This window comes from Puma concolor, chromosome D3, assembly GCF_028749965.1.
Source record: "Puma concolor isolate L17-30 chromosome D3, mPumCon1.1.hap2, whole genome shotgun sequence".
NCBI classification, from domain to species: Eukaryota; Metazoa; Chordata; class Mammalia; order Carnivora; family Felidae; genus Puma; species Puma concolor.
Genome location: NC_141678.1, coordinates 41,546,305 through 41,558,891, shown reverse-complemented (window position 1 = coordinate 41,558,891; position 12,587 = coordinate 41,546,305). Strand labels below are relative to the sequence as shown.

Below are 12,587 nucleotides of genomic sequence, written 5' to 3'. Positions count from 1 at the left end.
AAGAAAAAGTGCCAGTTCCCACAGAGCCAACAATATTGCCTGTTTACAATATTCAGACTGAAAAACCTCATGATTCACAGGACAAATGGGAGACAATTCACCATGAGTCTCTGTGAGAGGAGAGGCACTGACAGTTTTCGTTCCAGAATAAATCCTCAAGGTTATGTGTACAGCATGGAAGATAGATACTGCATCTCCCTCCAAGGTAGAGGGCAGATTTATTTCCTGTCCAAGTTAATACAAAGGCTCTTTAGGCTAAACGGTTAGACAGATGTGCTTGCAACCCATTTAAAAGACTAGGGTTTCCATTCTATTGAGGATAGAAAGCAAATGGAATTCTCATGCATTGCTGGTGTGAAATGCAAAACAGTACAGTCACTGTGGAAAACAATTTGGCATTTTTTTAATAGAGCTTAATAAACATTTACCATCAATCCAACAATACTACCCCAACATGGAAACTTAAAAATTTACTAACAACTCTTTAAAAAATAATAATAAAATAATATAAATAAATAAAATAAAAATTTACTCTTAGGCAAATCTCTAGAAAACCATAATATTTAAATGAGACTTTGTATCACAGTGCTTAAAATACAACATATCACAATATGAGATGTTTCAGTGCCCAGAGAAAAATTTGTAACGCTGAATACTCCCATAAACAAAAAAGAAGTAAAAATGTGAATTAAGAAAACTCAAAAAGTCAGGAAAAAATTAACGGAAGGATTAAATAAATACAGATTAAAGCATAAGTTAGAAAATAAAAATGATAAAGTTAAGAAACAACTAATAAATTAGGTAAGCCATTCGCTAATCTATCAAGAAAGAGACTAAACATACAATATGAATAATGAAGGTGAAATAACTATAGACACAGACTATGCATAAATTTTAAAAACTTAATGAAACAAATAATGTTCTAAGATAACATACTTTACAAGACTGACTACAAAAGAAAATGAAATTTTTTTAATCTAAAACTTATTTCCAAAGAAGAAAAAGGTTAAATTGTCAAAGGAAGTATGTCCAGAAAAGATAACATGCTGAAATACTTGCAAAGAAGAGCTCTACCAAACTTAAAAAAAAAAAAATTTTTTAATATTTATTTATATTTGAGAGAGAGAATCAGCACAGGCAGGGAAGGGGCAGACAGAGAGGGAGACACAGAATCCAAAGCAGGTTCCAGGCTCTGAGCTGTCAGCACAGAGCCTGACATGGGGCTTGAACCCACAAACAGTGAGATCATGAGCTGAGCCAAAGTCAGATGCTTAAACGACTGAGCCACCCAGGTGTCCCTCTACCAAACTTTAAAAAAAAGATTACACCAAAGACTTGGGGAGGGGGGAAAAAAAGAAAAATTTCCAACTTCCAATATTGATGTATACAAATATGTGTATATAATTATGCATAAACAAGAACTATATATCAGATTAATCTCACTTATCATTATCTCAAATAAAATGTTAACAAATAAAATTTAGTAGAACATTTGGAAAATAATACATCATGGTCATTTGGAATACATACTTCAAATACAAGGATGGTTGCACATGAGGAAAAAAGTCAAAGGAAAATATTAGGGGAAAAATCAGCTATTCAATCTCCACAGATGCCTAAAAAAACATTTCATAAAATTCAATAAGCATGTTTGATAATAACAATAAATAAGAAGAGATGAAAATTTCTTTAACATGCTATTTGCAGCTCAGCCCAAAAGCCAGTATTATGCTTAGTGAGGAAATCATGCCTACGGATTCAGGAACAAGACAATGATAAATACTCTATTAAATATGATTTAACATTGTATTTTATTTTCCACCCTGTAGAATTACAGAACACAAATTAACTAGAGATACAATAATTGGAAAGCTGTAAGTAAAAGTATTACTATTTTCAGGAGTTTTAAGTATTACTTAGAAAACACAAGAGATTAAAAGAAAAAAAACTATAGCAACTTAAGAAATTGACAAGACTTTTATAAAGAAAATCTTATAAAAAGACAACAGAAACTGAAACAAATGGGAAGACATATTCATGTTTGGGGGCAGAATCATCAATATCTTAAAGACCTCAGTAAGCCTAATTTAAAATTTTAAGTTTAACTTGATGCAATAAGAATTCCAATTGCTTCTTTTTTCTAACCAAGTTAAAATTGATCCTAAAATTGATACAGAGGGATGCCTGGGTGGCTCAGTCGGTTGAGCCTCCAACTTTGGGTCAGGTCATGATCTCGCAGTCTTGTGAGTTCAAGCCCCACATCCAGCTTTGTGCTGTCAGCTCAAAGCTTGGAGCCCGCTTTGGATTCTGTGTCTCCCTCTTTCTCTGCCCCTCCCCTGTTCACACTCTCTCCCTCTCTCTCAAAAATAAACATTAAAAAAAAAAGAAGGAAATGCTCTAAAATTCATATGGAAAAATAAACAAAATAGAAAAACCGTGTAGAACAAAAGCAATAAGGATGGGGGGGAGGTGAGCACATCAAATAGTAAAACATATTATAAAACCTGAAAAGAGACTCGAAAATAAATGAATTAAATAAAATCATAAAGTGCAGAAATAAACTCAAATACATATGTGAATTTAGTATATCTAGCATCTCAAAACAGCAGAGAAAAAACTCAACAGATGATGGCTGGACAAATGGGCAGTCATCCAGAAAAAACAAAGTTAGACCCTTAACTCTTGCTTTACACCATAATGAAATCTAAATGAATCAAAGATACAAATGTGAAATGAAATCATAAATATTCTAGAAGAAAAAATGGGGAAATTCTTTTAAATTCTTGAAGAAGAAATACCTTTTCAACTATGACTCAAAAATCTGGAACTCACAAAAGAAAAAATAATAATAAATTCAACTAAATAAAAATACAATACTTATGAGGTAAAAAAAAAATCGTAACTAAAATTAAAATGACAAACTGGTAAAAATATATTTGCAATTTATATCATAGACAAAGAACTAATTTCCCTAACATATAGAGAGAGCCTATAAATTAAGGACACAATTTTTTTAACATACAAAAGAAACAGTTCACATAAAAAAATACAAATGGTTTTTAAACGAATGTGAAAATACTTAACTACACTCCTAATAAGAGAATGCAAATTAAAATCACACTGAAATATTATTTTTTACCTATCAGATTGGAAAAGATCAAAAACAATACATCACATACTGTAATGGTAAGGATGTGGGAAAATACGTAGAATTACACATTTCTGGTTTGCTAATAAGAGGATAAAACCTCTACAGTAGCAATTTGACAGTATCTACCAAAAAGTTCAAACCTCTGACCCAGAAACTTAATTTCTTGAACTGTATCCTGCAAGATATACATGTGGAAAATGGCATGTGTATAATATACCTAAATGTTAGCAGCTAAAGACTAATTAAAGTATGAAAAAAAATGAGACATAAAGCAGTTTGTAAAGTATGTTCAACTGAGGGGAAAAAAGCAAGGTGAAAAACTGGGTCAAGTATGCTACCATCTAAATAAAAAAGAAGGGGAATATATGTATTTATCATCTTTCACATATGAACACCACCACTCTACGAATGCACTGGGAAGAGGAAGCGGGCGACTGAAGGATGGGGATTAAAGAAAGACTTTTTACTGCATACTCTTTGTACATTCTGAAGTTTACCAAATGAATGCATTATCATCCAAAAATAAATAAATATTAAATAAATAAAATAAAATGCAAGTCTGGTCATGTCATCTGCTTTCAACAGCTTCCCACCACCCTTAATATTAAGTCTAAATGTCTTAAGCTGGGCTTGTAAAACCTTACATGATCTGCAACTTATCTCCCCAGTTTCACCTCTAACCATTCTCTCTACATTCCACAGCCCAGCCACACTGAACCTTTTACAGTTCCTTAAATAAACTTTATTCCATCTTGCTTCTGAACTTTAGCAAATCCTATTCTTCTCAAAGACTAGAATATTCTTCATCACCCTCTTCATATGACTAATGCCTACTGCAAAGACTCAAACAAAATCACTGCTTCCATAAAGCTTTTCTTGATACCCCGCCCTCAAGTCTCAGTTGGACACCCACCCTCTGTGCCCTCCTAGCATCCTAGAATTCTATGATAGTGCTTTTTAATATATATAACAGTTTAGTTTAATTGTGTCCCTCAAGAACATAAGTTCTGGGATGGAAACATTATATCTACCTCTACTTCTACTAAAGTCCCAGGGCTAACAATGTCTGGTATAAAGTTGGCATTTAATGAATATTTATAAGTAAACTGAATTAATTTAATTAGTGAATAAATGTATAAATAAGTAAATGAATTAGACAGGAAGGAAGGGAGGGGCACAGATAGATTCAGTAAAGAAAATAATAAGACAAGCTCTACTACAGGCTTTTCCTTAATATATGTTCCTTAAAGTCATCTACATATCTTGTCTATTAACAGTCCTCGTACCAACCTTGAAAATTCTATTATAGCCAACAGATTTTAATTTCTATAAAATCGTTAATTGATAACAAAATGGCCATATATTATCTTTATTCAAATTTACTACTGAAACTAAGAGTTGTAAATTAGATTTTGTAAATATTCTATTCTATGACTTAAGAGTTTGATTGCACTCTGTAGCACATAAATGTTTCACAATTTATAGTTATCATTAACAGTCACAAGTATTTAGCAATCCGAATGCACATGAATTTAAGAAATTCTATTCTCTAATTTCATTTAACATCTTAAAATTATTAATCTTTCTTATATCAGACCCTGGATTTTTGCATACTTCTGCAGTTTAATCTTGCAAGTAGCATTTCCAGGCAATAGAAAGAGTTCTAAAATTAACAAACTAGAGAAGACTTTTGGTATTGAAAGATTTAGCATTTGTATATTCAACTATCTTCAATACATGTAAAGTCCAATGTATTAGTGGAAACCACAATGAGATAGCATTCCATTCTTACTAGGATGGCTTGAAAGAAAGAAAGAAAGAAAGAAAGAAAGAAAGAAAGAAAGAAAGAAAGAAAGAAAGAAAGAAAGAAAGAATTACAAGTATTAGTGAGAGTGTAAAGAAACTAGAATACTTGTGCCCTGCTGGTGATAATGTAAAAAGGGTGCAGCTGCTGTGAAAAAGTATGACAGTTCCTCAAAAAGTTAAACATAAAGTTATTATATGGTCCAGCAATTCACATTTGGGTACATACCAAAAAGAATTGAAAGGAGAGACTGAAATAGATACTTATACACCAAATATTCATAGCAGCATTATTCTCAATAGCCAAAAGGTAGAAAGAACCTAAATGTCCATCAACAAATGATTGCATAAAAGAAAATGAAGTATAGACATACAATGAAATACTACTCAAACTTAAAAAGGAATGAAATTCTGACAATGAAATGGATCTTGAGGACATTATGTTAAGTGAAATAAATCAGATACAAAAGGATAAATATATGATTCCACTTATATACCTATAATAGGCAAATTCAAAATATAGAAGGTAGAACAGAGGTTACCAGGGGCTTTGGGAAAAGGAAAATGAGGAGTTACTTAACCAGTGTAGACTCTATTTGGGATGATGAAAAAGTTCTGGAGATGGATGATGGTGATTAGGGCACAATATTGTGAGTGTACTTAATGCCATTGAATTATACACCTAAAAAATATAGTTAAAATGGCAAATTTTGTTATGTATATTCTCCCACAAAAAAGATTAAAAAACCATAATGTCCTATCATCATATTAATACATGCCCAAGACTGTACTTATTATCATCCCTCCTAAGCCAAATTCCAAACCCAATTTTTCCATTTCAGTCAAAGGGTTCCTTAGGGAGTTAAAGCTTAAAATACTTGCATACCCTCTGTTTCCCCTCATTTCTTTAACTACTAGATCCCTTTATTGCTATGTTCTAAAAATGTATCTTTTACATTGTTCATGCTTTCTTCTGCATCTTAATAAGTTGTTTTAGCTACGGACAACAGACTTTAAAACTTATCAAATTTCTAAACTTAACCAATATAGCATAAGTTCACTTATGTTAAACAGTAAACTAATAGAAATATATAAAGTTTTAATAAAAACTGGTTTGAACTGTTTATTACTGCTAAAGTAACAATAAATCACTCCACTATTAAATTCTAACCTTGATCAAAATAATTAATCTTTAAGAATATCCATATTTATTTTGTACATTTATACAACTTCACATTAATCTTCCAATGTCATCAATGAATATTTTATACCTTACCTTTGTATGGTATTCCATAGCGTCCAATTCACCTTGATTGAAAACAACACATCTTTTACGCTTCTAAAGAGTAAATTACAGGGAAAAAATTATGTTGCCATCTATCACAATATTGATAATTTGAAATATATTAGTATTTCTTTTTCATCACTTTTCCATAGCATGTATCTCAGTCTTTAAGAGGTGATAATTGACAACTAAGGTCAAAATCAGTGAAAAGGGCATGGACTAAATAAAAAATTCTATTTTTATTTATTATTATTATTATTATTATTATTATTATTATTATTAGCTTAATGAGTGATACAAGGTCACCTTAGCTTTATCTGCCATTAATAAGAACTAGTACCAATGATAAAATGTAGCACAGACATCCAGGTAACACAAGAAAGCTGATGCTGTATAAAGTTACAAGTGTTATCTATCAGTTAATATATATGGTATAGTTACTCCCAACTTCTTCGTTTCTGAGGAGAGGATCTATCCATGTTCCATCTTTAAAAAAAAATCCAATGTATTTTCAATAGCTCTTTATGATTGATTTGAGGGCTAGGTACAAATCAAACATACTAACACAGTTCTATCTGTAACAACTCCATAGAAAAGAACATGTAAGACAGTACAAAATAGAGCAGGAACTTCCTACTTCTTACTGCTGAAACAGCAGTGCTTGCCATAGTCACAAATTCCTAGTAGGCTAATAATAAATGTTTGCTGGCTGAATAAATAAAAGGTCTTAAGATTAAGCTAATTGTACAATTTGCTTTGGCATATCAGAAATAAGGTAAGTTTTGTCAAGATAATTCATTAAATAAGTTTATCTATATTTTTCCATACTGAAGTGAGAAACTTATCCAACATAACAGTATACACATTAAAAGATGTCCATACTTGGTAAACTGCAAATGCTGGTTATTATTTGTCTGAATTAGTAACAGTAATGATAAATCTATATAGTATTTTACTGAAATCTCCATTCTATGGAGATTCTATGGAGATTTTCCATTCTATGCCTGACACACAGCAAATGGTCAATAAATATTTGTTGAAAGAAAAAAATTATAAGAATATTAAAAGTTCTACTTTGGGAAACTAGAACAATGTAATAAATTATCTCTATTACTTTCTTTATTCTAATTCTTAACATGCTTTCTCATTTAATATCTTTCTTTATGGACCTCAATTATAAGATCCATGAGGGCAGGACTTGTGTTGGTCTTGTTTCATCCCTGTATGTACAACAGCACACAGAAAGATCCAAAACAAAACAAAACAAAATGAACAAATAAAAAAGATCTCAAACATTTGTGGATGAGTAATAAATGTTATTCCTATCTTAATATAATCTGATATGGACTTTATATAATCACCTCTGAACTCTTCAGAAACATAAGAAGTATTAAAATATAATTTGATCCTGTATGGTACTCTTGAAACTTCACCAAAAGACTGCACCAGTGTATAAATGGACAGGTCTCTAAAAACCTCCCAAAGTCCATATACTGCTTTAGAATTTTGCAGAGAAAGCAGCATGTTGTTGAAAAAAACAAATGTAAAAAATGCAATTAATACAAATGACTAAGCAGAAAGAGTTTTGTTTGTTTAGTTCGGTTGGTTTAATTTACACAGCATTCACTTTTGAGCAAACATTGCTTGCTTTTGAAATATGCAAATTTGGTCTTCTAAGAATGCCAGAACGTTAGTAAAGAGTTCAAAATTATATTGGATACACTAAAGCCTTCCTACACTTTATTGATTATTTAGACATAGTAAATTACAAGATATTTGAGATACTGGAATAACAAACTTCTTTTGTGTGTTCTGTAGAAAAATAAAAATTTATTAAAACTTTCTACCTTTCCAATAATAGAATTGAAGTTTTCTTCTTTAACACCACTCATTGGATCCTCCTTTTCATTCCTTTGTTGGCATTCTTTGTAAACAGCTGGAGTTATGTAAGGTTTGGTGACATTAAATAGCTCAGATCGAAAAACATATTTCTGTATGAAGACTTCACTATTTCCTCTGTCATCATAATCTGGCTTAGAGGCAGAGTCAAAAGCAATAAACGTAGTAGAGGTTCCAAAAGAGGTCAAACAAGGCTCGTGATACTGGTGAAGTTGATAGTTTATGTTGTTAATGAAAGAAAGATGATCTAGTAACCATCCTGGTGACAGCTGATGCACCACAGACATTTTCTTCTTTAAAAAAAAAAAAAAAAAAACCTCTGGAAATTAAGGTCTAGATATAAAACCCAACTTTCCAGATAAGTTCTTAAATGTCCTGCATTTCCATAAAAATACACTTCATATACACAGGTAGATTTCACGTATAAGAATATAAACTTGACATTTAAACAAAAGAGAATTTGACATTCATGATACATTAAGGAAAAATGTAATGTTTTAATATAAACTTTTAATTTCAGGGTTAATTCAAAATTTTCAGCCAATTTAGCAAAAGAGAATTAAAACTTGATCTTATTTCTGGAATCTCAATTGAATCCTCCCATCTTCCTGGGCCCTCCACACAACTTTCTGTTTGCTCCTTGAAACTGGCCACTAGGTCCACATCCTCCAAGTCAGGGAGTCATTCAAGATAGTGTCCTGTCAAAGCAAAGAATACTACATTACCTATGTGAATCCACCCTTTTTAATGAGATAAACCTAGAGAGGTCACAGAATTTCAAGAGGAGTTATTAGCTGATCAGCCCTTTTTTTTTTCAAAGCACATTTTCTGTAAGTCAGCCCATTCTCCAGTAATAATACTACCCTGTTTAACCAATGCTACCAAAAGAGTGCAAAAAGGGTAAAATGAAAGACTGGTCTAGGCAGAGCACAATTTTAACAGATATCATAAGTATCAAACCCTAGCAAAATTCAAAATTGCAAGGTTATGGTTAAGGTAATTGGTTCTGAGCAGTCCTCCTCCAGCAACTAGGTTTTTCAAAACTTCCTTATCTTTTTATAAAAGATGGTAAAGTTCTCAACATTGCTTACTAAATCCAGTGTAATGGAGAACTTAAGAGAGGGACAGAATAAAATACGTATAAGGGGTTAATAGCACAGTTAGTAATACTAGACTTAGATCCAACCTTCCAACTCCAGGTAGCAGTACGGCCATGGGCAAGTTATTTGATCTCACTGAGCCCCAAATTCATCATTTTCTAAGACATCTCAGATGGCAGTTTAGAGAATTAAATGACATAATCTACATGAAGTGCTGTGCAGTACCTGACACATCGCATTGTTCAAATACTACTAGTAACGGTAATGCTGGTGCTGGCCCTGCCTTCAGAGTCACCACTAATGTAGTATCTAGGGAGAGCCAAAAATGTAGTCGAGAAGACTGAAACTCAGAAAAGGCGACGTGCCCCAAACTTCAATTCTAGTTAACCGCACAATTGCTCCAACAATCAGGTATCCGGACTTTGGCTCAAAGGTTTCCTTCCACCCCCACCACTCTCCAGGTACTGGGCAGTACTCGTCTCTGACTTCAAACTCAGCGAAGCGGAAAGTCTTATTTTAGCAAAGTAAACTATTGTGCTTAAACTCTATTTCACCTACCTCTCTGCTTCACACCGAACCCCACCCCCCAGCCCCGTGGGTTCCTCCTAGCTTCACTCGCGGGCCACCGCTAGAGGACCATGAAACCCTAGCGAGCAAATTGCCAACCCGAACCCTAGCGGTGACCACTAGGGTTCGATCCTCGAAGCCAACTACACCCTACCTCAGCATTAACTATCTCCTACCTCACTGCTTCCTCTGTCAGAAAATTGCACGACGCCTCCCAGACTTGCATTATGAAAACAGCACCCTTCTAAAGAGTGGTCATGAAAGACGCCACTTGCACAGCAAAGCAATTTCTCCTTTCCTACGAGCCGACGGGCGCGGCCATGTTGCTGTACGGAAAACGTGTTTCCAGGGCGATTTGGAGCGCTCTGCCCGCTAATTAGCGACGCAGAGCGCCCGCGTCTTCAGCGCTAACTTTAGAAATCCGACCAGACGTTGGAGCGGACGTTTGCACTGACCAGAGACACCAGTATGCTGAGTGAGACGATGGGACGCGCTCAATACGCACCGTTCCAGGGACTGGGAGCGGCGCGTAAGATTTGCGTAGCCGCGCGACGTACGTGATGACGTAAGCGCCGGCGGAGATTTTAAAATTCGAACCGCGCTGGCGGGTGGAAGGAAGAATTGGTGTTTTGGCGGCTGCTGTCCTGTCCCTCAGATAGTTGCACAGGTTACAGAAATTCGGTCCCTGGGTCGTGTCACGAAACTGGAAGAAAGGTAACTTTGGGTTAATTTCGTGCAGGCAGAAGTGTTCTGAAGGGAGAAAGTGATGGCGCCAACAACTTAGATTTAGAGGTCCTGAGGGACGTTTTAGTGTCTACTGTTGTGAGAGGCCTCCGGGGCAGAGTCTGTGCGAGGCGCGTTTCCCGGAGTCTATCAATAAATTTCTACTGACAGTGATTTACCGAGGGAGAAGAGGAGGGACTAGGAGCATAGTGGTGGGGAGAAGACAGGCTGGAGGAAAGGGGAAGAATTGATACGCGCAGGGAGTGGAAGGACAAGATGAACTGTTTCAGATGTTGCGTGAGATACTCCTAGTGGGCGTGTAAGGAAGTCTTAATCTTAAATTAGGTTTTAAGTAGAGATTTGGAGTGCACATATAGGTGAGTGGGAAAGTTGAATGGATAGTAGAAATGTATAAAGGAGAAGAAATTGGTGGCCTATCGAAGATGGAAAGTGTAATCAGTTTGAAAAAAATGTTTTTAATGTCTGTTTATTTTTGAGAGAGAGAGGGAGCGAGCGAGCGAGTAGGGGAGGAGCAGAGAGAGAGGGAGACACAAAATCTGAAGCAGGTTCCAGGCTCCAAGCTATCAGCACAGAGCCCAATGCGGGCCTCGAACTCACAAATTGTGAGATCATGACTTACCTGAGCCCAAGTCGGTCGCTTAACGGACTAACTGAGCCACCCAGGTGCCCCGGAAAATGTAATCAGTTCAAAAGACAAATGACAGCCCAGAAAAGAGAAGGGATAACAGCAAATGTCCACTTCCCAGGAAGCCAGGCCAGGACCTGAGAAATCTTAAGTGTATAGTGTCGAATGCCACACAGAGATGAGAAAGGATCGAAAGTTTTGTCAATCATGAGTATCCTAGGAGGCAACAGTTTCAGTAGATATGCAGGAAATGAAGTGTTAATTTTCTCAGAAATGAGAATCAGTAGACCATTTTGTGGACAGATAATTAATCTTTGTTAGAAGAGGGATTGAAGTAAGTGGGGCAGTGATTGAGTATAAATGGGAAACAGTGGGTTAAGGACAGAACAAGAGAGATGGAGGTTAGGAAAAGAGAATAGCTGTATTCTCTAAGACCAAAGAAAAGGAAACATGTTGAGGTAGTTCTTGTCAGGCCGTCTCTGACTTTTTCCCGGTGAAGTCAGTACAGCCAACAGCAGTAATGTGGTCTAGGTGAGGATTCAAGGCTTTAACTACCATAGATACCCTTGCAAAGGCAGGAATTATACCTTATTTATCAGTGTATCGTTTCAGTTGCCTTGCACACTCCCAGTGTACACGGTAGGCAGTAAGTAAATATTCGTGTGTGTTGAATAGTTTTAAATGAAGTTAGATAGATTTCCCTGCAAATGAGGGCTTCACCTGCCTGAACATGAGGGCCCAGGAAAACATTATCTTGAAGAAACAACGGAACTTGGCTGCCTTCTGTTTGAGGATGAAGATAACAGTTGGTGCTTAATGCACCATCTATATCTGAAAAGATTTTTTAATATTGAATTCGTGAATGCAGGTAATAAGCATGAAGCGCAGTTCAGTTTCCACCGGTGGTGCTGGCCGCCTCTCTATGCAGGATTTAAGGTCTCAGGATTTCAATAAACAAAGCCTCCATACCCCTCAAACGTAAGTACCTCACACCTTACTATCTTGGACAAAGAAATCTGTAAAGACGGTTAATACAAAAATGTACTATGAGTGATGTTCTGATGAATCTTGTTTGCTCACGGTGGTACCCAATTTGGGGTCAGTGAAGGGTAAAAACTGGCATGTATTACATGTGTTTTATCTAATTTGTTCCTTAAATTTCCAAAGCTACACCCTTTGCCAGGCAACCTCTAAAAAAGACTGAGTTCCCTGCCAGCACTCTTTTCCTTATTTTCCTCCTTTTTTCTAGACCTGCTAATGTGAGTGGGCTCATTGCTACAACTTTGAATTTACTAAAGTATATCCAACCAGCAAAATTCTTAATCAGAGTTATTCAATGATAAGCTGGTTTAGAATAACCTACAGAACCACTTCTTCAAACTGTTTTCTCATTATTCACTGGAAAAAGGGGTG

The 12,587-nt window shown here is 35.2% G+C and overlaps 2 protein-coding genes across 3 annotated transcripts in view; one reads left to right on the top strand and one right to left on the bottom strand.

The window, feature by feature from the left end:
• METTL4 (methyltransferase 4, N6-adenosine) overlaps nt 1-10,346 on the bottom strand; it is a 51,549-nt gene extending 41,203 nt beyond the window's left edge. The window contains exons 1-3 of one of the 2 annotated variants that reach the window (XM_025931359.2): nt 10,261-10,346; nt 8,087-8,836; nt 6,231-6,293 (exon numbers count right to left, since the gene is read on the bottom strand). In XM_025931359.2, coding sequence (XP_025787144.1) covers nt 6,231-6,293; nt 8,087-8,425 — 402 coding nt within the window. In that variant the 5' untranslated portion in view covers nt 8,426-8,836; nt 10,261-10,346. The other variant, XM_086682568.1, reaches the window with a different exon arrangement.
• A 17-nt stretch (nt 10,347-10,363) lies between these two features.
• Nucleotides 10,364-12,587, top strand: part of NDC80 (NDC80 kinetochore complex component) — a 62,783-nt gene continuing 60,559 nt past the window's right edge. Inside the window, exons 1-2 of the mRNA XM_025931259.2 lie at nt 10,364-10,519; nt 12,043-12,152. Of these exons, the coding sequence (XP_025787044.1) occupies nt 12,052-12,152 (101 nt within the window). The 5' untranslated portion in view covers nt 10,364-10,519; nt 12,043-12,051. The remainder of the gene's footprint in view (nt 10,520-12,042; nt 12,153-12,587) is intronic.